Source organism: Pleurodeles waltl, chromosome 8 (genome assembly GCF_031143425.1).
Source record: "Pleurodeles waltl isolate 20211129_DDA chromosome 8, aPleWal1.hap1.20221129, whole genome shotgun sequence".
NCBI lineage: Eukaryota > Metazoa > Chordata > Amphibia > Caudata > Salamandridae > Pleurodeles > Pleurodeles waltl.
The window spans coordinates 870,243,206-870,268,944 of record NC_090447.1 but is presented as its reverse complement, the minus strand read 5'-3'; the positions used below and the strand labels follow the sequence as shown (position 1 = coordinate 870,268,944).

The 25,739-nt window shown below is 43.2% G+C and overlaps 1 protein-coding gene across 2 annotated transcripts in view; it reads left to right on the top strand.

Annotated features, from left to right (window-relative positions):
* GPR143 (G protein-coupled receptor 143) overlaps positions 1-25,739 on the top strand; it is a 362,560-nt gene that overhangs the window by 85,657 nt on the left and 251,164 nt on the right. For both annotated transcript variants that reach the window (XM_069205143.1, XM_069205144.1), the window contains exon 4: positions 17,803-17,895. In XM_069205143.1, coding sequence (XP_069061244.1) covers positions 17,803-17,895 — 93 coding nt within the window. The remainder of the gene's footprint in view (positions 1-17,802; positions 17,896-25,739) is intronic.

Here is a 25,739-nt window from a genome sequence, read left to right as displayed (position 1 = left end):
ATTAACTATTGAAATGAACTATTGATCAGGGGCTGTAAAAGTCCACCTGCTATGAGGACACATTAACCTCATGTGCCTCCATTGTGTGTCAGTGCGTAGCTCACATCCTACGCCTGGGACGCCCAGCATGGCTGGTGCCTGGAGCGTCTGCAGTTCCCTGCCGTGCACTTCCACTACACAACACCCTGGTGTCTGTGGCAGATGCACTATTTGTAGTAGTGCCCTCCTCACTGTCTTGCGGCGTGTCTGCCGCGCCCCTAGCCACCTGTCGTGCCTCCATCATGTCCACAGCGTGGCTTATGCGTCCCAGCCCGCGAGCCACATCACTGGCAAAGTGGTCCATGTCCACCTGTAGGCTGACTGTGTGGCGTGACAGCCCTGTGGTATTTAAAGCCAGGCGGACGATGGAGGTAGCCATGCGGTCTAGTTGGTGGATTAGTTGCCGGTCACGGCGCCTTGCACCCTCTCTCTCCGTGACAAGTTCAGCCACTAGTTGTCTGATGGAGAGCGCAAGGTCACCTACATTACTGTTCAGGTGTTGTAGCTCAGTGTGGACCTGTGCCAGCCCTGTTGTTTGATTCCGTTCCATTTGCCGCATGGCCCCTGAAATCAGTCTCATTTGCCTTGTCTGCAGTCGCTGACCTTCAATGAGTGCAGCCTTGGCGGCGGAAATGGAGGCGTCCCCTACATCTCCCTGTGACACTGTAGGGACAAGGACACGTCGCCTGCGACGCAGTGGTGGATCTGTGTCCGGTTGGCTGGCACTGTGGCTGGGACCGGGTGCTGGCTCTATCTCCACTATGTCCACTGGTGCATCTGGAGGGGACTGTGGTTGGGTGGTGCAGGTCCCTGTGGTGGCTGATCCTGGGTCCTGTGCTGCCTGGTGGCTGACCTCAGATCCCTGGACGGTGTGGCTGGAGATGGTGTCTTGTGGGAGACCTGTGGGACATAGGGAACACACTGTCAGTATCTACCATCTGTTGTATGCTTCCTAATAAACTGTTGCCTATCAGCTGCCTACTTGACTACATTGCCCATAATGCACCATTCTGGTGGTTGCTACTCTGAAATGGAGCTATTTTGGTTGTGCATGCTGCTGTGTTCTAGGTGGGTGGGGGTATGGCAGATATGGGTGTACATGCATGTTTCATTGTACTCACTGGTTGATGGTCCTGGCGCTGACGTGTCCAGCTCTCCTATTCCAGACACTGCCTCTGGCCCCAGGGTCTCTTCCACTCTTTCCTCCAAGGGTGTGGGTGGTGGTACGGTAGATGGGCCTCCTCCAGTGCCCCTCATCTCCCGGAGGCGCTCTGCCACCCTCTCCTTGGTCCGGGAGCGCAGGTCATACCACCTTTTTTTGAGTTCATCAATGCTCCTGTGGCTCACCCCCATGGAATTCACCTTGTCTTGGATTTCCGTCCAAATCCTCCTTTTCTCCAGCTCTGGCACACTGAGGGCAGCCCTTCCAAAGAGTTGATCATGGTGCTGACAGCATTCATCCGTTAGCACCTCCAGTTCTTTTTCTGAGAATTTGATCTTCCTCTTTCTGGCTGATTCCTCCATTGTTGCTGCTGTTCCTCCTGTTGGCTGTTCAGCAGTTGGAAATGGGTGTGGTCCTCCCTCCTCCCAGGTGTCTTAGTAAACTTCCTGGCTGTGATGTCATCAGCAAGAGCCAGGAAGTGTTTTTCCAGAGTGTTCTGCTGCACCTGCATGCAATTTGCGGCACAGTCGCAATTTGCGACACCCACTCGCAATTTGCGTGTTCGTTTTTAGCGAGGTCGCAAAGAGCGACCTCGCAAACAGCGGACTCTCAATCTGCGGTGCGACTTCATTTGCGAGTCGCAAAATGGAGTCGCATTTTCTTGTTGGATACCATTTTGCGAGTGCGACTCGCAATTTCCGACTCGCAATTTTTTAGCTACCTACATCTGGCCCTAAGTGCATTATTTCCTTAGAAGGCGAAGGGTATACACTTGGCAGTTCTCCAAGATAAACCTATCACCAAATTTGAAAGTGAGAAGCTTAAGTGCAGATGGCAAGTTCAGGTATTTTGTACGGGATATTCTGCATATAAGTGGGATTTTAATGTTTAGTATAGCTAGAATGCCTTTTATGCCTGAGACACAGGAAATTGACCCAAATGTCGATATGTGTATGCAGCTGGATTTTGGATAGTAGGAAATGCACATCGTTATTTTTTATAGTCCTTACTCAAGCTAATTCTTCTTTCTGGACAAACCTTCAGCTCTCCTTGCACCGACTCCTGGCAAGTCCCTACTTAGTGGTGGCTGATTTCATCCATGTTATAGACAGATACCTTGATAGAACCCATTCTTCCTATTAAACACTCAGAACAATTTAATGAATGGATGACAGTTTTGGGACTTATGAATGTCTGGCGATCTAAGCACCCAGATTACAAAGAATACTTCTGTTGTTCATATATACATGCATTACATACCGGCTTAAACATGATCCGTACTCGCCACAATTGTGTGGGCTATTTCAAGTGGTGGAGTACTTAGCCAGAATTACATCTGATCACAAACCCCTACTTCTCACATTACAAAGGGCAGCAAAATCGGCTTGCATACCAACATGGCTCTTACATCTTCCTTCTCCTATGGACACAGCTTCTAGGCAAGCAATATCTGATGAGATAACTTATTTTTTTAAAGAAAATGCAGGCTCCACAGTAGATGTACTTCTCTAATGGGAGACGTTTAAGGTATTTATACAAGGAATATGCATAAGTACCTTCACTGGGGTGCGCAAGATGCTGCACAATCTACTGCGCATATTAGAGACAGAACTGCACACAATACAGTTAGCGCATAACGTCACAGAGGCAAACTATAATGATATGTTGCAAAAAAGCTACCCAGAGGTGTGAACTAGATTGAGTGCACATGATTACAAAGTATATGTAGCCAAAAACCCTATGCGGGGGATAAGGGTGGTAAGCTGCTGGCCAGATTAGTTTAAACAGAGGCATCACCTACACCCATTACAGGTAATAGACATGAATGCTGACCCTTACTTAAATAGCCAAGTGAATCACCTGTCATCGGTGTGTTTTTACTTGATGAGGGTCCTGCGTATATTCCTCACAAATTTGCTATCTCAGCCTCTCTCTTTGGCTGTACAGGCCTTCATTTTGAACTGCTTTGCCTACTATAATTCTCTTTTTGAGTGCTGGCCTTGGCCAGTTGTCTTGGCTGCTGCTTATTTAGAAAGTGTCAGCAAAGCTTACTCTCCAAAAGGCCATGCCACTGCTCAGCTACATCAGCTTTGGATGCTTGCAGTGGTTGCCAGTAATAAACACCCTTGCATTCAAATCACTCTGCCACGTGTCCCGAGCTTTCACCAATACGTCCCTCTATATTTGTAGCAGAAATACACCAAATATGTTCTCTCGCATAGCCTCTGATCATCTTCTGCCAACCTCTTGGCAGTGGCCTGATTTAACCCTGATTTGTTGGTCGTGGTTTCTCGGTCACGGGAGCAAAGTTAGTTTCCTGCACCTCTACACCTTTGCAGTCAGCTCTTGCCCTTTAGAAAAGGAGTGAACACTTGGCTTTATTCTCTTTAGGCGGGGATTGGATCAGATCTTGACTTGCTAGTGTCTCCTAGCAGCAGGAAACCTTTTAGGAAATAGAGAGCTCTAGAAACACAATTTATGTCACATTAAATCTGGAAGGTCATGTCTGCACTGCTGCTTTGGATAACGGATTGCCTTCCCCAACCACTAAATAAGTGACTTTTATGATCTTGCTGAAAGCTGGTAGATACTAATTAGACCTGTCATAATACTGCCTTTGTCAATTCTGGACAACCAACTGCTTGGAAAGGTACTATCCAATATACTTCTTCAATGACTTATCGACTTCGAGCAGAACATAACTTTTCAGACGAAAGTTCTGAAAAGAAATACTGCAGCTTATCAGTACAGATTTTTTTATGTTATTGATGTAATACCGTAGGCCTGGGGACATGTAGTGGTGATTCCCATAGGTATCGAAATGGCATTCCACTATTTAGTCTGGGGATACTTGTTTCAGGTTTTGAGGCGATTTGGGAGCACACAGGGATGTCCCCTAATGCCGTTGCTGGTTTCATCAGCAGTGGAACACTTTGCGAGCCATACATGCAATTAAGGGAATCATACAGACCCATACTCGGACAGGTCCATGTTATGCCATTACATGCAGATGACATAAAATTGTATCTGTGAAACGCCTCCCTGGACCTCCCAATGGTCCTGCAAACTTGAGTTTAGGAGGATATCTGGGCTCAAACTGAATAGAATAAATTGTCTATTTTTCCTTGACAGATTCTGGTGCATAGACTCTACCCACCTTCAATACTTATGTTGTGTAAGTAGAAATGCACACTGTTAAATACTTGGTAGTGCAGGTTTTTAGAAAAGAGGCGGCTGTTATTTCGCAACATTTAATCGAAGCATTAACGTCTAGAAGAGCTTCTGAGAAATGCTCCCCTTATCTCAGCTGGGAAGAGGAGCCTTGGGAAAGATGATCCTCTCACTGCGCATGAAACATTACTTCCCTACTACACCTGCTGCTCTCACTAGCAAGTTTTTCCAAGACCATAACATGCTTCTGATGGAAATAATCAGGGGATCCGACAGACACCATTGCTTCCTATTGATGAAAAAGGCCTGAGCATCCCTGATTGTTTTAGACTTGCTACATTGCAGAACAGCTTTAATGGGTGATACCATGGCTGACCGCTGACCAAATGACAGAGTGCAATATATGACAGCTGCCTTAAATAGAAATACTGTGGCTGAGTACCTTGTTGGAAGTCGAGAGATTCCAAGGGGCGTCACTTGTCTACTGACTATGGCCTGACATTGTTGGTCCAAATATATGCAGAAGAATAAACAGAGGAACATGTGTGCAACTAAAATCCTGAATTTGTGGTTGCAAAGTTTTAATTTAATTACATTTGTGACAAACATGATGACATGGAATGTCACCACTAATTCACAGCCATGATCCCTCATTACCTTTTCAGAGCCATGGCAGGAATATTATTACACGGGGGGTGTTTTAATATAGCCTTAGAACCCGCCGTAGCGGGCTCTACCGGCTATTAAAGGCCCGCTTCCCGCGTTAAATGCCCGAGCCGAAGTCGAGGGCATTTAACAAGGGAGAGGGACTTTAATAGCCGGTAGAGCCCGCTACGGCGGGTTCTAAGGCTATTAGAACATTCTGCCACTCAGGGCAGAATGTTCTATTAAAAACACAAATGTTCATGGAGCCCGAGGGGATTAAAATCCCCTCGGGCTCTGTGAGGCTTTGTTCACAGCTGTTGCTGTGAACAAAGCGAACATCGGAATGTTGGCGCTGCGGGCTTTTACCGGCCAGTAAAAGCCCGCAGCACTCCATTGTTTTCAATGGAGCTACCAACATTCCAATGTTCTAATGGTTTTTAATGCATGCAGTGATGTGCAGGATAATTAAGGCCACCTGGGTGCAAACACCAATGGAGCTGGAAACTGACCACACCTTGCAGATACTGCTGACCTATGGGAGTGGTAGATGAATGATCACTAATTTATGCAAATCGATCATTACAAAATAGAGTGGAAACTTCAGCAGCCTCAAGGAATATTGGGAGGATGGCTTGGGGACAGAACGTACAGACGCAGATTGGGTGATTGGGTGAAGTCTCTCAGGCATGTTTTTGCACAATTTATCTACACTGCACATACCTCATTTCATTCAAACTACTCAACATGTTTCCCATTGTGTCTGGTGATTCTCTTACACGTAGTGAATCAGAAGCAACGTTTTACAAACAACAGGACTTCTTTGTGCCCCATGATTAGCACATTCAGACCTGCCAACTGAAATAAAAAAAGTCTGTCTGAGGAGTGGGCAGGGCCTTGAAGGGGCAGGGCCTTGTGCCAAGAAATACCTACAAGGCTTTTTTGCTCCAACCTTGCCCCAAACTGCCTCCTTTAAGAAAAAGTGAAAAAGCTTACTGGGGTGGTATCGATGTCCTGGGGTGTTTTCACACACCTTATTGGACGTCTGCAGTTAAAAGCTCATGAAAACAATCCAAAAATGTAATGTTTACAGTGGTTTCAGCTAGTTTTTCATGCCACCATGTGATATCGGCTTCCCACCCAGCGACCGTGTGAAGGGGGCCGATATTGTGTGTCATACGCTCACACCGTGTGAGTTGGCAGGTCTGCACATTCTGGAATGCAGTAACAAGTGTGCTTACATACTGGAGCGAATAACTGTACCTATGTGAGCCAAAAGTATGTTTGCTGGAGTTGATGTTTACCAGAGTTGATGTCGAGACCCAAAGTAAATAGGTATGAGTGCTGGTTAATAGACCTAGGGAAGATCGATTTAGCGCAAATGGAAATTACCTCAAGTTCCCAGAGTAGCTAAGTGGGGAACTGAGCTTTGAAACCTGTGGAAATGATAGACTGGGACTCAGTTCTGCTAAAATGTATCAAAAGGCTGTAGGCAGGTTCGAAGTATTGACTGGTCACAGTATTGTGACCACACACACACACACACACATGCTCGCACGCACACACACACATATATATATATACAGTATAGAAGTAGATGTTGAGCTAAGAATAGTAAATCCTATGTTCCCTTTGTGCACTAACCTATTTTGTCCCTTGATACTATAGTTACTATATTGTTGTATATATGTGACCCGCCCAAATTTCCGATTCAATATTTCCTACTACATTTGCCCTCACTGTATTGTACTGCTTAACTTTGCTTATATTTCTTTGTGACATGGTGATTGATAGATCTCGCAATATTTCTGAAACTGTAATATGCCTGCAACTCACTCCTTTGCATTTACAGTTTGTTAAAACTTGATATACTCACTTAGATGCTGAGATTGTGACATGACGTACTGTTGCAAATGTAAAATTATGTTCAGCGCATGGTATAGGTGATGCATAAAAATAGTATATAAATTTTATATATATATATATATATATATATATATATATGTATATAAATCTCACGTATAGCAATTTCATAATCCAGAAAAGGATAACCGGACACCATGACCATGCAAATTTACATTTATTGACGCGTTTCGGCCGTAGCCTTGCTCACAATACTCCTCTAATTCATTCTAGTCACATATAAATCTAAATTACAAAACATGAAAGAAGGACTAATTTCCAAGACAGGTTCCTCAGGAAGGAAAAAGTGGCAGCCATTTTGAACTATATCTTTTTGCATAATAGAAATACTAAAAGCGACACAATGTTTACTGCAGTTCCTCCTATAATGAAGAACTATATTTATATTTATGTTACCTTCAGTTTGTCAACCTTCAGTAAATGTATATAATAGTACAGGCTAAGTTTAATTACCCTCTTTAGTTAAAAAATATTATAGTTCTTTTATTCCATTAATAGCAGAAACATCCGCTTGTCCCCTCTGACTGTTTTTCCAAGTTAACTCACCTAAGATGCTATCTTCACATTAAGTACCTATTCGTCTACTCTTATCTCCAATGTTAAATAGTGTATTTAAATTCACTTCTAAAACCAATTACCAGTGTTATAAAAACATAAATACTTTAAATATAACCCATGAATGAATAAGACTAATTGTAAAAATCTAAAATGTAGAAAACCCCATCCATTGTGGCTTACTGTTATCCATCTTGTCATCTTATTATTCCGTTATTTAAACATCACATTTTGACAGCTGATACCGATATAATATCCAGATTATCTATGAATAGTACCTCAGTTTAAATAAATATGAATATTAAATACATTCAATAGTCTCGGAATAAATAAATAAATAAATAAGTCTACAAATTGGAAACTCCTAAAGCACCAGTGCTACACATATTCCCTCAACACACATATTAATAACCCCAAAATATACAAACAGTGGAATACAAAAATAGAATTATTTACAATTATTAACTAATTCATCTTTGGTAGTATCAAAAAATTCATGAATCGAAAAATCTGAAAATCAAAAAACTCAGGACATGAATTTAATTTTTTCTCAAATGTACAGCTAACTCCTCACTTAGGTTTAATCCTTGCAGAAAGACTCACCACAAAACTGTATAGGAAAAAAACAGCAGGGAACAGCCTCCTTAGTGCACAGAGTGCACATCCGGGCAGTCTCATACGCAGTATCCCTTATGGGGAACTTCTGCGAGCAAAACGTATATGCAGTACTGCCCTTGACTTTGAACTTGAACAGAGAAATATGTGTACAAGATTTAAAGAACGGGGATATAGTGAACACCTGATTGCTCAAGCAATGGACAAGGTCAGTAAAATTACAAGAGAAAGCCTGCTCTTTGACACTCGTAACACCAAAGTTATTGAGGAAGAAAGTATAAGATTCATTACGACTTTTTCTAAACAATCAAAGAGTGTCAGGTCTATATTAAATAGAAGCTGGCATATTCTACACACAGATTCTGTATTGACACAATATATACACGAGACACCGCAGATCACTTTTAGAAAGAGTAAATCCTTGCGAAACAATCTGAGCCATAACATGGTTACTTCCAATACTTATGACAAAGGCAATGAAAGTATAGGCTTTGTATGCTGTTTGAATTGTAAAGCATGCAGTAAGAGTGAGAATTCCAATACCCTTAAGTTAGGAGATAGACATTTCAAAATCAGAGGTCTCTTTAATTGTAACACTGATTACTGCATTTACTGCCTAATTTGCCCTTGTGATAAGGTGTACATAGGCAGCACAATTCATCGAGCAAAAAAGAGGATTCTCGAACATATGAGAGCCATAAAACACAATGATCAAAAGTATCCAGTGCCAAGGCACTTTCAGATTATGCATAATAGAGATGTCAATAAGTTAACATTTTTAGTTATTGATCAGGTGAAGAAGGACCCACGTGGAGGGGACAGAGTTGTAAAACTGAGGATTCTCGAGTCGAAATATATTATTGACTTCGAGACCCTTGCTCCACAAGGATTAAACCTAAGTGAGGAGTTAGCTGTACATTTGAGAAAAAATTAAATTCATGTCCTGAGTTTTTTGATTTTCTGATTTTTCGATTAATGAATTTTTTGATACTACCAAAGATGACTTAGTTAATAATTGTAAATAATTCTATTTTGGTATTCCACTGTTTGTATATTTTGGGGTTATTAATATGTGTGTTGAGGGAATATGTGTAGCACTGGTGCTTTAGGAGTTTACAATTTGTAGACTTGTTTATTTATTTATTTATTCCGAGACTATTGAATGTATTTAATATTCATATTTATTTAAATTGAGGTACTATTCATAGATAGTCTGGATATTATATCGGTATCAGCTGTCAAAATGTGATGTTTAAATAACGGAATAATAAGATGACAAGATGGATAACAGTAAGCCACAATGGTTGGGGTTTTCTACATTTTAGATTTTTACAATTAGTCTTATTCATTCATGGGTTATATTTAAAGTATTTATGTTTTTATAACACTGGTAATTGGTTTTAGAAGTGAATTTAAATACACTATTTAACATTGGAGATAAGAGTGGACGATTAGGGACTCAATGTGAAGATAGCATCTTAGGTGAGTTAACTTGGAAAAACAGACAGAGGGGACAAGTGGATGTTTCTGCTATTAATGGAATAAAAGAACTATAATATTTTTAAACTAAAGAGGGTAAATAAACTTAGCCTGTACTATTATATACATTTACTAAATGTTGACAAACTGAAGGTAACATAAATATAAATATAGTTCTTCATTATAGGAGGAACTGCAGTAAACATTGTGTCGCTTTTAGTATTTCTATTATGCAAAAAGATATAGTTCAAAATGGCTGCCACTTTTTCCTTCCTGAGGAACCTGTCTTGGAAATTAGTCCTTCTTTCATGTTTTGTAATTTAGATTTATATGTGACTAGAATGAATTAGAGGAGTATTGTGAGCAAGGCTATGGCCGAAACGCGTTAATAAATGTAAATTTGCATGGTCATGGTGTCCGGTTATCCTTTTCTGGATTATGAAATTGCTATATGTGAGATTTTGGGCTCCTGGAACCCGCGCCGGACCGCTTAAGAATCCGCCTCGTCACTGACCAGGACAGTGTTTATGTTTGGATATATATATATATATACACATATATTGTTAGTTTTCAAAATAAATTGCCTTTCTCGATACCTTTTTAAAAAATTCTGTATTAAATAAATATGTTTTACTTAATTCTCCTAAGTTAGTTTCTATTTAATCGAAGGTATCATTTTTCCGAACTGTATTACTTTACTGATTTGTATAGTAAAGATATATTTAAGGTTTAGGTAATACATTTTATGTTAGTTATTATTATTTAGTTAAAGTTACTTGGGATATGATGTGACTCCTAGTGAAAAAGTAAAAAAACGTACTTACGATGTAGCGTCTCTCAATGAAGCAACTCCCGATGTAGTCCAGAAGGAGAGTCCTCGATGTAGCTCACTCTTTGCATTGATTCTTTTGCCGGAGATAAATTACTTTCTCCCATAATGATAATTAAAAGTTGGAGTTCCTCACCAGCTTGTTCATTTGCTCGAAGTTGATGTCCACATTTTTAAAATTTGGGCAGCAAGGACCACAGTTTGGGACCATCCAAAAGCAGAGTGGTGCAGAGCGGGACTTAAAGATGGCAGAGACACCAGTAGCGATTAATCAGGTAGTTGGATGTTGGGCTGTTGTTACGTCAAATTAGAGATATTTAAGCAGAAGTGGTAGTTAGGTGCATGTTTTATTTTTGCTTATTGAATTGCGAGGAGTATTCAGTGGTATACAGTGCCCTATTTACGCTAAAAGGTGATTTTTAGGGGTATAGTTACTACGATTTTGCGCTGTGTTTGCATCACAAAAGTGACTCAAATCGATGCAAAATCTTTTTGTATTTATTTACTTCCCAGCCCAAAACGTGTTTTGGGCTGGAAAATCACTTAAAAGTAACACAAAGAGGTGCTATGTGTTGCTTTGCATTGCTTAGTGTCAAGGGGGTGTTCCATGGGTGGTGCATGGGCGTTCCCATGCAACCACCCAAGGTTTATGATGCAAAACCTTGGGCCTCATTTACAAGGAGCTTTTGCTGCTGTTGTGTCATTTGTTTTGAAGCAGCGGTGGTGCAATCAGTGCTCCACACTGCTCCATATCTACAAACTGACACACTGGGCCCAATGATTCAGTTTATAAAGGGCTGGGTCACATTATACCTGCACCAGGTAGAATGTATGCAGGGTAGGCGTTCCTGTGTTCCTACATTAAAAACCACTCAGAACTGACACAGTGAAATGTACAACTTTTAACTGCGTTACTCTGCCACTTGACTGCGTCAAAATTCTTATGCCTGCTCAGACCAGGTGAAACAATTGTTGCAGGGCTTTTAACATAAGACTCTCATGTGTTTTCACGTTTCAGTTTTATGATGCAACTCAGCAATGTGTCACTTTAGCGGCAACAGCTGCGTCAGAATTTCTGACGCATCCGTGAAAAGTTGCGCTAAGGAGCTCTGTATCGTATATTCAGTGCATCCATGGCATTGGTAGGGTATTTACGGCAGGCGCAAGTAATCGGAAACTTTGATGCAGAAGTGTTAGATTCTTCTAAATGAGGTCCCTTATTTACAAAAAAAAAGGATACAGAGTTTCGCGTAAAAAAATAGCGCCCATTCCAATTAGGCGCCATCACGGAGAAATACTTGTATTTCTCCTATTCGTTTCTGACTTTTGCACTGTACAGCACACATGCAATGTGAGAAAGTTTGTCTAAGCATAGTATTTTGTACTGGAAGGCTGTACTTCCGATACAAAACCTATGCTAGACTCACACAAACACCATTGCACTATGGTGCAAAGATGTGTGCGTGCTGCAGAGCAGATAATTTCAGCGCTGGCGCTAGGGAGAGGGGAGGAGAGTGCCATATTTCTGTAAATATGGTGCTCTTCTGCTCTCTCCTTGCACAGTGCTGCACAGCTTTTTTGGCTGCTGCTCAGTGTTGCATAAGATTTAGTAAATCTGCCCCATAGTCTTTCTGGGAGCTTCTTATTTGACCTTCCTTTCTTGCTTCACAGTGGCACTGGTTTGTCACCGAACAAAATAATCAGCCTTAGGGTGGATTGTTTGTTATTTGCTTAGGTGTATTTACAGGAGCATGAGATGTCTAAAACTCATTTTGTTTTCAGGTGGAGTCAGCTGGTAAGTGAGCAGCCAATGTTTGTGGTCCAAGCACCTCTATGCTCTTTGTACAGTGACGACTTGAGAATACATACAAGCAATGGCTAGATTTTTTTCCGGTCTGAGTGCCTTTACTATTGTGCCGTGTGCCCATTTGCAACATTTAAACTGCTGATTTTTGCTTAAGCCAGTTGAGTGATATTGCTGTGCTACATACTGCAAAGGAGTGGATTGACTTATCATTGAAGTCTGTGTCAGAAGTTTCCATCGCTCCTGAAATGAGTTTGGAGGAGAAAGCAATCACAGGCATTCTCTAGGTGTAAAAAGACTTTACTGGGGAGCAAGCAGGGCATGTCAACAATAACATCCTGTGGCTTATTGCCGTCCAACCTAAAGTGTCCTAAACATTGAACTAAACAATGACAATCAACCCATCCAACCTCCCCTAAACAGTTCTCGCCCCCTTTAAACTTCTCTGTTTCACCTCTTCTTTACCATATCTGCCCCCTGAGCCTCCTCTGGTGTTTCTTTCGGCCCCTTCTGCTTTTTCCTCCTGGGAGGCTTGACCACCCTTGTACCAAGCCTGCCATCCTTTTGTTCAGTCTTAAATTCTTAACCTTACCTTAGTCTCTTCTTTCCTGATCCCCCAAATCCCATTCTAAGTGCCCTTCTGACCATCATTGGAAGGACCCATCACTCAAGGTGGTGCTTCCTCTCTCCTATAGGTGCTGACCAGAGGTGTTCATTTTCCATCCTTCAGAGTCCCTAAAACCCCATTATTCCATCTAGGTATTATGCTTTCCCCAATGAGCCTGCCCTCCCTAAACAACACCTGCTTCTCAGACAAAATTGTTGGATCCTTTATGACTTATAACTTCAAATCCTTGTGCCCTGCAAAACCCCGAAGTGTTCCTGTTCATTTCTCTCCTGGCTTTATTGATGTCCGCTGGGTTTTTTGCTCCTGTTAAATGCCTATTGAAAGCAATTGGGTCTACCATGCAGTCAGTCACTCCTCCATCTCCGCAAAAGTTTCAACTCTTTCTTATCCATCCCTTTCTGAAATCCCACTGTTGCTGCACCTACCCTGAAAGAGTGGTTTCCCCAGTCAGTGTCACCTAAACCTGTACTTTTTAAGCAAAGTCGTAAAACACCTAGTACTTGCTTAGGTTTCACCATACTCATGTCCTCATGTACATATAATGGTTCTGTTTCCTGTCCTCTTTTCTTCAACCATTTTTTCAATGCCCACACAGTACATGTCAAAAACCTACTTTACTCATTGAGACCCATGTGCCCTTCGTGCTTGGATCTATTTTACTCCTCTTTAAGAGTAGTCCTGACACCTCTTAGTATCTGCACATCTTCCCTTTGAATTCTCTTCAAACGGCATTAAAAAGCCAAGCCACTAACATGGCTAATAACCAGCTGGTACATGAGACTGCGCTACAGAAATTAACTGACACCATTGCAGCCAGCAAAGTACACCCTAATGTTCCGAGCTCCGTCTTGCAAAAATTCCAAGAACTGGAAGACCCTGACTCCTTCTTCACAAACTTCGAACGTGTGGCTTCCTCGGCCCAGTGGCCGGAAGACCGATGGGGACAGTATATCGCACCCCTCCTAACGGGAATCCTCCAGACAGCATACCAGGCCGCTAATCCCGGAGGTACCACCCCATACAAGGATATTAAGAGTAGTATCCTAGAAAGGGTCGGTCATGACTCGGAATATTATAGAATGAAGTTCAGAAAGGTGAAATGGGGACAGAGTGAAGATCCCCGTACTTTCTATTTCAGGATTAAGGATTTGGGACTGAAGTGTCTGGGACCGTTAGGAACAAACCGTGAGGATGTCATTAAAGCAGTTATTTTGGAACAATACCTAGACTCTCTCCCAAGTAGTACCAGGAACTGGATAAGACAACACCCCAAGATAGACACAGAAGTGGCTATAGATCTAGCCTGCGCCTATCACCGATCTATGGATGTTAAGACTTTAGGCCCCAGGAACAGTGTAAGACCGCCCGTGGCTCCACTCAAATATTCTCCCCGACGACCACTGGAAGAACCAGGGACCCACAAACACAGAGAGGGTTATCCCATGCAGCAACCCCAATGTTTTAGTTGTGGAGAGTGGGGACACATTGCAAGAGGGTGCCCAAAAAAAAGTGACGGGGTTGAACCTATGGAAATCGGGGTCACCCGGGGTAGAGTATTATGTACTGGTAGAGGGAACCGTAAGTTCAAACAAAGCATAAACATAAACGGAACCCCAATAGAAGCCTTAATTGATTCGGGCTGTAGCCAGTCAGTAATACGCAAAGACTTGTTAAGGCAGCCAGTGGGTTACTATCTGTTGCATTCATGGGGACAAGGAGCATTATCCACTAGGGCTGGTCAGAGTAGAGTGGGGAGAGTTTCACGATTTTCTTCCAGTAGGGATTATGGACAGACTGATAGAAGACTGTATCATCGGTATGGATTATATCCGGTTCTATGATCTCTTAGAAAAAACAAGGGTACCCATGCAATCTCCTGATTGGTGGATGGAAGCACCGTTTTCCAACAGTCACATTGAAAGTCCTCCAGTTCGTATAAAACTAACCAGGAGAGAGAAAAGACAAGAAAAACAAAAGTATCAAGGGACAAGGTCTGAACAGACCCCAGAGAAACTTGTAGCCAGTACTGACAACACCACCATCTCTTTCAGAGCTAGCCAGCGGCAGGATCCCACCCTATCTCACGCATGGAAAAATGCCAAAACTGAGTCCACAAAGGAGGTGGGTCCTTATTTTTTAATCCATAAGAATCTTCTGTATAGAATTACTACGTCCGCAAACTGAGAGAAGAAACAATTGGTGGTACCTGAACCCTATCGGAATCAGGTCCTATTCTTAGCCCATAACCAGCCAGGGGGTGGACATTACGGTCGAGAAAAGACTGAGGAATATCTATTAAGGCGGTTCTATTGGCCCGGGGTTTATGCTCAAATCAGAAAATACTGCTCACAGTGTCCTAGGTGTCAATTAACAGAACCAGGGACCCTAAAGAAAGCCCCTCTACAACCCCTGCCCATTATTGAGATTCCTTTTTGTCATGTGGGTATGGATCTGGTCGGACCCCTCTTACCATCATCCAAGGGTCACACCTATATATTAGTCTTGGTAGACTACGCTACCAGATATCCAGAAGCAATTCCCTTACCCAGTATGACCACGAAATCGGTAGCCCAAGCCATGATAACCTTCTTCTCTAGAGTAGGGTTTCCCCAAGAAATCCTAACCGACCAAGGTACTCCTTTTATGTCGGCCCTTATGAAACAAATCTGTAAAATATTAGGGATCACTCAGATAAAAACCTCTGTATACCACCCCCAAACTGATGGCTTAGTAGAATGCTATAACCGCACCATCAAAACCCTGCTGAGAAAAACAGTGGATGACTCCGGAAGGGACTGGGACCAGAAACTGCCTCTGGTCCTCTATGCCATCCGGACCCATGAACAATCATCCACGGGACATAGTCCTTTCGAATTAGTGTTTGTTAGACAACCCCGTAATCTACTTGATATGGCCTCAGAAATGTGGGAAGAAGAAGGGGATGAAGGAAAACCCTTACTAGAGTATGTCCATAAATTGAAATCCCATTTACAAACCATCTGGGATGATGTACGAACACATCTAGAGAAGGCACAGGCAAATCAAAAAGCCAATTACGACCAAAGGACCAAACTACGATCTTTTCACCCTGATGAACAAGTCCTAATAATGCGACCAACCTCCGAAAATAAACTGTTAGCTAAATGGCAAGGGCCCTATAGAGTGATAAAAGCAGTTTCCCCCGTCACCTACCTCATAGAATTAAATCAGCACCCAAAGAGGACCCAAATATACCATGTCAATTTACTAAAAAAATGGGAAACACCAGAAGACGTCCCCAACACCTCTGCTACTGGGTGTCTCATAACATCAACCACTGCTTTAGGTATGGACCTCTATCCCACCATGAGCAAAGAACAGTGGGAAGGTCCATGTATAAATAGCTCTCTTACCGAAGCTGAAATGTCCCAACTATCTTCCCTGTTACAAAATCACTTGCATTTTTTTTCTGAGACAACAGGTAGAACTACGTTAATTCACCACAGTATTAGAACACCGGAGGGCCAAACTATTCGCCTACGGCCCTACCGAATCCCTGAAGCGCAAAAACATCTCCTTGCATCGCTGAGTCTGAGTCCTTCTCTCACTTGGTATTTCCCACAGGGTTGTCTTCCTCTAGAAGCAGCGTCATGATGGTCTGCCATCTTCCACTTCTTGCTGGACCCCCCCCCCCCCCCACACTCTCTTCCTCCTGCTGGTGATGTGTCCACCTCACCTCTTTATCTTTATGAAATTCTTTGCTGAGATATTACTGATTATACGGCCACAGTGCCTTACTTTTACCCTCCCTGGACATTGTTTGTTCCTGGTGCCATCTATTATGTCCATGAAACTTGAGGGTCCCGGGCTGTCTTCCCTTAGGCTTCTGTGAGGTGAGAGGAGGTTAGTGAACCCAAAAGTAGGGACTCAGGTGTCTTCCCCCTCATGCTCCTGTTGTGCCCAATACTCCGGCTGCCGCTGCTCTTTGCCCAAAAAGGAATGTAGGACCCGAGAGAGGTAAATACCCCTCTACTATTCACTGTAAAAACACGAGGTTGGCAGGCCTCCTGCAGTGTGGCAAGGGAGGCCACAATCTCGTCGGCGGAGGGATTGTGCAATGAGTCTTGCTTTGACATTGCCTTCTAGGAGAAGCTGTTAACCTGAGGAAAAAGCAATTATGTCATCGCAACAGCCCATCGGCCACCACCGGTCATCATTGCTCTTGCACCTGCTATCCTCAATAATGCCCGGACAGAGAGGGATGACCCACCCATCTTCCCAGAGCCCTGTATGGATTAAACATGATTCCATCGTAATGCTGCTCTTGTCTCCATTCTGGATGAATAAAGTGGGATCCTTTCAGTCTCTCAGAGTAGTGCTGAAACTAAGTTCCCCACTGGTATATCTACAGATGAGTCAGAGGGAAGTTGTGAATTTCTGACCAACAACTGTTTTTTGCTTGACTGCGGTTCTACAGATGAATTACACAGATTGCAATGACACAGATAGATCTAGTGCCAATATTTGCGTTGCTTGCATAGAGAAAAAATGAAAACTTGAGCTTCTGACCGGTGAAATAACATTTTGGACAACTCTGTGGGTCCAGCATGAGAGCAAAACTGCATTAGCAAAATCTGTGCATTCTTGATGTATTCATGCAAAATTGCACTATCACCAATTAAACAAATTTAATCCCGAAATGTTGGAATGGAATTGTGCCCACAATATGTATATATTCTGTCTTTGTGGTTTCTCAGGCGTATCCCAGAATATTTTGTTCCTAGAAAATTGGTCACATTCATGTTTCAATAGGAAAAAATCCTCCCTATTTTAGTTTGTATTTAAAAATGAAGGTCTAGCAAAAATGGCACTGAAAGCCACAGAAGGGCTAAAATTATGTTCAACCATACATGTTTACATTTTGATATAAATGGCAGGCAGTCTATGTGATTGTTTGTTTTTCTATTTTTTTCTAGTACCATTGTGTTATATCACATGATGACTTGGGGTCTGGCCATCCTGCTTTGTGTGGAAGGACTCGTTATGCTCTATTATCCTACAGTTTCCAAGTAAGTAGGCATCATTACCTGCTTGATTATTTGGTTTTCTAAGGCTCGACTGTCCCCTAGCATTTAGTAAGCATGAATGAGTTAATGTGAATACATCTTTTAATCATTTAACTTGGGGAAAGCAAAGAAAATTAAGTCATCCTCAATAACCCATCTTCTCCAGAGAAGTTTATGGAAAACAAATGTGTGCCACTGGAAACTCAGAAATTACTGGCCCATAGTTTTGAGAGTTATAGGGCTATGTCATATAAAGTGAGCAATAAGAGCACTAACTTAAGATGAAGGCCAAATCACAAAACATTTTTGATTGGCGCCATTTTATATTCTCAGTGTAAGTTAAGGCGGTGCTTGCAGTAAACACCTTTTACCCCTGTATTATGAAAACAGGACAATATAGGTGAGCGAGAAGAACATTTGTCCATATTTGTTCTGTGGAATTTTGTGGTGGAAATGTTATGCTCTCTTGTTATTTGGGCTTCTATGTCATTTCTGCCGAACTATTGCAATGTGAGGTTGGTATGTTGTGCTGCAGATTTTCTGCTGCATTCTGTGCTGTTGTAATGTGCCCTGTTATGTTTTAATTGTGTAATGTTTCTTTGGGCATGCTATGGAATTATGTTCTGTTGTTTTCTTTAGGTGTATGGCAACAAATGATTCTACATTTCCAGCCTATACCAGCTCATATCTTGAAAGTTCCTTTCACAAGGAACTGTTTACCATTGTCTGAGGTGGTAAAATAGTGCTGCTAGACCTCTTCAGTTGCTTAAGACATCATTCATCTTAAAACCGTGGCGTTTTTACACTTCAATAATAACTCAGTGTAGGAGGCTGGCCTGGATTGTAGTGGGTACTAAAGATACTTACACCTTATACCAGGTCCAGTTATCCCTTATTACTGAAATGTAGTCAGTGTCTAGAAGCCAGGCTGTCTAGAGGTACCTGTAGGCAGAGCAGCCAAGGTTGAACTCGGAGACATGCAAAGCTCTTGCAATACCACTGTAGTCACGCAGTACGCACACACCTGAAAGAAAATACTCAGTGTTACAAAAATAAAGGTACTTTATTTTGGTGACACAAATGCAAAACATATCTTAGAGACTTTACTCCCTTAGGAGGTAAGTAATATACACACTATATACACTAGTATCCATAAACAAGTAAGTATACAGTCAGTAAACAGTGCAAATAGTGAAAATCACAATAGGTTGCAATGGGCCTAGGGGGAATACAAACCATACATTAAAATAGTGGAATGCGGAAGTCGGTTTCCCACCTAGGCAAGTGTAGTGTGTAGGGGGGCTCTGAGAGTGTAAGAAAACACTTAAGGTAAGTAATATAACCCACCCCAGGGCCCAGGCAAGCAGGAGTAAATCACAGTAAGTTTCCTGAAACACACAAGAAGTCATGATAGAAGAGTATGCAGGAACCAGAAGAGACTGCAGGACTCTAACAATGGATTCCTGGACCTGAGGACCTGTGGAAGAAGGGGACCAAGTCCAAGAAGCACTGAAGAGTCCAGGGAGAACAGGAGCCCCTGCTAACCCGGATGATGGTGCAAAAGAAGAACCACCGGTGAGAAGACAAAGTCAGTTATGCACCAAAGAAGACAGATGCAGGTTCCTGGTTGGTGCAGAAGATGTCCCACACCTGATGGATGATTGCAGTCTGGTTTGCGCTGCTGGATTCGGCAAACAAGCCCTGGCACACACAAAGCTCGTGGTTAGTGGAAAATGGCCCTGGTGGCCTCTACCCAGGAGGGGAAGACAGAGGGGGCTCTGAGCAACTCAGAGAGCCCTCAGAAGACCAGGTAGTGCACACAGGAGTCCCACAGCACGGGGACAAAGAAGGTGCAAATGGAGGCCCATGCAGCACGACACACAGGGATCCTACGCCACCGGAGAACCATTCCGGAAGCTGTGCGTCGCAAGATGGAGTGGTGGGAACCTTCTTGGAAGGTTGCACACAAGCCTTGGCAAGTGCAAGTCATGCGGTGCACAGGGGTACTGTCATGCAAGGGGAGGCAACTCTTACCTTGGTCAAAGTTGGACAGCTGGACGTTGGGACTGTCGAGGTCACTTTAGTACACCACCTGTGTTGCTGGATCCACGCTCATCATCTGGAGAGGGGACCAACGCCACCGGTCTTTGCTGCAGAAGCAGGGAAGTGACTCTGTCACTCCATGAGAGATTCCTTTGGTTCTTCTGTTGCAGGCTGAAGACAGGCAGTCCTCAGAGGAGGCACAACCTGGAAACTGGTGCAGTTGCGGGCAGGAGCAGAAGTTACAATGTTGCAGAAGTTGTCTTTGCTTCTTTGTTGCAGTTTGTAGAGTTCCTGGAGGATTCAGCTGCGGTTCTGTTGGTAGAGGATGAAGTAAAGGATGCAGAGGATTCCTGCTGGAGTCTTGCAATCTGAATCTGAAGAAACACTCAGAGGACAGACCCTAAACAGCCTTGAAAGAAGGATTGGTCCCTAACCAGGTAAGCACCTATCAGGGGAGGTTTCTGGCGTCACCTGCTGGCACTTCCCACTCAGATGCTCCCAGAGTGCCCCACCACTTTGGAATCCAAGATGGAAAAACCCAGTGACACTCTGGAGGAGCTCTGGGCACCACCCCTGGGGTGGTGATGGACAGGAGAGTGGTCACTTTTCTTTGTCCAGTTTCACACCAGAGCAGGGACTGGGGGTCCCTGAACAGGTGTAGACTGGATTATGCAAGGAGGGCACCATCTGGCCCCTCAATACATTTCCAGAGGTTCTGGGAGGCTACCCCTCCCATGCCTGTAACACCTATTTCCAAAGGGAGAGGGTGTAACACTCCTCTCCAAAAGGAAATCCTTTGTTCTTCCTTCCTGGGCTTGAGCTGCTCAAGCGACAGGAGGGCAGAAACCTGTCTGTGAGGTGGCTTCAGCTCGGGCTGCCTGGAAAACCTTGGAAGATTGGTATGGCAGTACTGGGGGTCTACTGTGGAGCCCCCAAAGTGCAAGGGATTGTGCAGCCAATACTGGTATCAGTATTGGGATACAATTCCCAGTTGTCAGACAACTTACATGGCCATATTTGGGGTTACCATTGTGAAACTGGACATAAGTATTGACCTATGTCCAGTGCACGCGTAAAATGGTGTCCTCGCACTGAAGTCCTGGGTGACGTGGGGGCACCTCTGATAGTGCAAGGGTGCCCTCACACACAGATACTTTGCACCCAGCCTTCAGGGTTGGAGGATCTGACATATAAGTGACTTATAAGTGACCTGGTGTAATGAAAATGGCTGTGAAAGGGTGCATGCACCATTTCACACAGGCTTCTATGGCAGTCCTGCAGAAGCGTTTGCGTAGGCTCCCTATGGGTGGCAAAAGTAATGCTGCAGCCCATAGAGATCCCCTGGAACCTCAATGCCCTGGGTACCTAAGTACCATATACTAGGGACTTATAAGGGAGGACTAGTATGCCAATTTGGAGTGAAATACTGAGGTACCAGTATGTAAGGACAAATTTGGAAACAGAGAGGGCATAAGCACTGGGGTCCTGGTTAGCAGGACTCCAGTGACACAGTCCAGCATTTACTGACAAGTATGCAACAAATCATAAGCACTGGAGACCTGGCTAGCAGGATCCCAGTGACACAGTCACACACACTGACAAACAGGCCACAAATGGGGGTAATCATGCTGGAAAGAGGCTACTTTCTCACACTCTAAAATATATACATTTATTTACAGTATAACTCGTAAGTCAAGTCACAGAAAATACAGCACACAAAACACCATACACAAAGCACAACGAAACAACAGCACAACCCAATATAGTTGTAAAACCAGGGATTCTGCCTATGTAATAACTGAAATCACTAGATGATTGCAAACTTCGGAACGTTCCTGCTTTAAAAACCACAATCCCACAACAAGACAATAACAGAAACATTGAAAGGATGAACTAATACGGTAAAATATTAGATGATTTGCCGCAACTAGCTGACCACAATACGTACACTTCTAAATGGAGGATTCACAATCCTCCCTTCAAAAGGGATACCATGTTACTAGGCCACAACATATTGAACAAAGTAACCACAACAAGAAAAGAGCAACTCAAATAGCGATTATCGACAACATACATGGTAACATGCAAAGAAAGGAGGTCGTTATCGCAAGTTTGAATAATGCTTTTACAGGCTTCAGAAAGGTAAGCCTATTTCCTGGATAGAGAATCAGTGACCCTGTTTGTCCTAATATGTGGTTGCCTGACTACACAGGGGCTTTGAGGCTTAAAGCATGCATCTCCAAAAGCAAGGGGGACAGGCACAAAAAACAGGGGCCAGATTGGTGTCTGGCTCACAGAAATGTCAGACGGGGTCCTCTTGGACCACACAGGCCTCTCTCAACCTGTGGCTAGACAACTGGCTTCCTGCTACAGCAACAACCAGGTAAAAATGAAGCACAAAGCAGAAGATGATAACAGTTGGTGAATTAACAGATTGTATGCAATAGCCTGTGCCGGCTCTGAGCTCACATGCACTTTGTAGCAGTATACCTTTTGGGTAGCACGGCTCTTGCCTCTGATGAGCGGGAAAGCGGTACTCTTGCTGTTGTGTTTCATCTCTATGTCAGTTCAGGAAAGGGCTGCAGCAAGACATCTAGGTTTATTCCCAGGCAAGATGAAGTCAGCAGTATTCAGCAGTACACACTTTGGAATTACTAAGTGGAGAGTGAAAACTGAGATTACATTCTTTGGAAAAGCTGCCCTTATGTGGTCTGATGATTTATGGCTTCAGGAAGTGGGTCCCCCTCCCTGTCCTACAAAGGTAGTAAGAAACCTTGGTTTTGTAATGGATGACAACTGTTAATGGCAAGCCATCGGAAGGCCACATGTTGTACCTGGTTTTATATTCTGAACCTTCTCAGAAAGGTGTTTCCATGGCTTCCTGCGGATTGTAGAAAAACTGTAACTCAGGCCGATATGAATAGTCACTTGGACTATTTGAATGTCCTGATGATGGATATGAACACATCCCTGGTGATGAGACCTCAATCGATCCAAAATATTGCAGCACGCTTGGTTTTCCAACTTCTGTCAGGCTCCAGAATAGCCATGGCTGCTGGATGGTTGCACTAGCTGCCGATTAGGAAAAGGTGTATCTTCAAACTTCTCAGTTTTTCCCACAATGCACTGTATGGGGCTGGCCCACTATACATCCAGGCCCCCATTAATTGCTACCATCTAGCTAGGACTCGGAGATCTTTGAATATCGCTTTAGCTACTACCTCTCATTGCTTTCATACCATTCAAAATGAAGGGCGGTCTTTTTCGTATTTGGCCCCCTTCAACTCGAATAATTTACCCTGTCAAATTTGTACATGTCACAATTTTATGATCTTCAAATAGCTGATCCAAACCTGGCTTTTTAACCTGCCCTCAGTCTGAGCTTCTGTTGTGTTCCCTCCGCTACACATGGCTCAAGGCCAGGATACTGCATATGAGGTGAGTGTTATAAAGTTCCTACAAATCAAGGAAGACTGTTTATCTGGTCAACATAAACATCAGAGTATAGGGACTCATTCCACATTAACCATTGGAAAATGTTGACACAGTTCCCAGCTACGTCACAGTGCCCCATCAGAAACACTAAACACACCAAGGTACCAAATGGGTTTCGCAACCTCAAACATGACTACTCAGATTCCCAAGGAAATCGTGGAAACAGATCTATCCTTTCATTACCTCTTGAAGTACCCATGATTTGATACAAGAAAGATGTGAAAATGTTGTTTAGAGCATTCATTGCAACAGTCTTATTCTTCCGTGAAAGAATTGAGCTACGATTATTAGGTACATGAGACAAAGCATGGTAACCAGCATTACAAAAATATTGAAAAAGATAAACAGTTTATCCATGGTTTTGTAATGGTGTAGGTACACCTCCTATCTGTAACTACCTATACCGCTGAGAGCATAGGTGAATTACCCTCTGCCTGATCAATTAGGAAAACCCGACTCCCTATACCTGGGTAAGATGTACCAGGAAGCCAGACATCTAGTCTGGTGTAATGCAGGCTATTGGTCTTGTGGATGCTATAGGTCAGATTGAGGATCAGCATCAGAGTCAGCCAAGCTGCATTTTGGGCACTGAGTGCCACATTCCAGGGTAATCCCAGTGGAAGTGCTTCTCTACTGTATAAGGTGCAGAAGCAGGTATTATAATACAATCACCATACGTGTCACACTGTGTCAGAGGTGCAAGCTTGACCCTGCGATATGTCTACACACAGAGAGCTGTCTCCAAGGACAATCAGAATACTTAGGGCATTGTGTTTTGTGTGGTCAGCCTTGGACGGAGTGTACAGACTAGGTGACATCAATGCTTACTAGACTCAAGCAACATGTAAAGTGAATTCTTAGTTCATTATCACATGAATCGAAAGAAAGGTTATGGACAGAAAAGAAATGCTAAGTGAAAAATTTGCATTATAAAATGGAGGCTCTATGCAGACCCTAACACTGTTTACCACACGAGATGTTTCTTGCACTTTATCATGTCCATATAATAGATAAGAGCAACAGAATCCTTGCAGGTCCAAGTCCAGAAGGCATTCAAAAGGCTATAACAAAACATCCAACTATATGTCCAGGATCAAGCAGTCAGAAGCTCCCCACTGCCGTTCTTAGTCATTGTATCTACAGTTTTAAAGGGTCTAACTGATCAGTTTTGTGCACAGTTTCCATCTTCACAGATGGGCATGGGAAGATCCTCACTGCAGATTGCAATGCAGTGTCCTCTACCTATGAACAGAGTCACAGATACAACTTTGAGTATCTGTAGGAGGCTGGCCTGGTTTGTAGTGGGTACCTTGGGTACTTACACCTTATACCAGGTCCAGTTATCCCTTATTAGTGAAATGTAGTAGTGTTCTAGCAGCTTAGGCTGATAGAGGTAGCTTTAGCAGAGCAGCTCAGGCTGAACTATACACAAGTAAAGACAATACTCAGTGTTACCAAAAATAAAGGTATTTATTTGGGTGACACAGTACCAAAATATCTTAGAGACAATACTCCTTCTAAGGTTCTGGTTAGCAGAGCCTCAGTGTCACAGTTAGGCACTACACAGGCATACACATTAGGTCATAAATTATGAGCACTGGGGTCCTGGCTAGCAGGATCCCAGTGAGACAGGCAAAACACACTGACATATAGGTTTTTATCTATGGGCACTGGGGTCCTGGCTAGCAGGATCCCAGTGACACAGTAATAACACACTGACACAGACTCACAAACAGGCCAAAAGTGGGGGTAACCATGCTAAAAAGAAGCTTCTTTCTCACACAACTGCCACATGAAGGACAATAAGGCTAACCTTGGCCAGTTAAGACTTTATTGTCTAAGTGTTGATAAGTGCAGAGTAGATCTGCAATAGAGTGGTTACTCCCTTTATCATCCACTATATGGTTACTTCCCCGTGGGGATGTAAACCACCCTGTTTGGAGATTTGTACCTAACCAACAGTGTGAGTGTAAATTCTCAGAGTTCCTATGAGTATGTTTTAAAGTTGGGCAGGGGGATTGGGCCACTGGGCCTATGTCAAATGCAGGAAATGCTAGTCAGGGATGCTGTCTCAATAAAGCCATAGCTGGGCAAAAACTTTGTTCTTATGGCTGTAAGAGAGAACAGGGTTGCTGTTTCTCTTGAGTTGGTGCAGGGTAAGTCTGCTGTCCTATAAGCTCCTCACTAGGACAGGGCTGCTGTCCTAAGTGTTTAGAGGCAGTGCAAGGCGGCTGCACTAACGTTTCTCTGGGAGGGCTGGAGGGATGCTCCATATTTACTAAAATGGTGCACACAGAGAGCGACTTTTA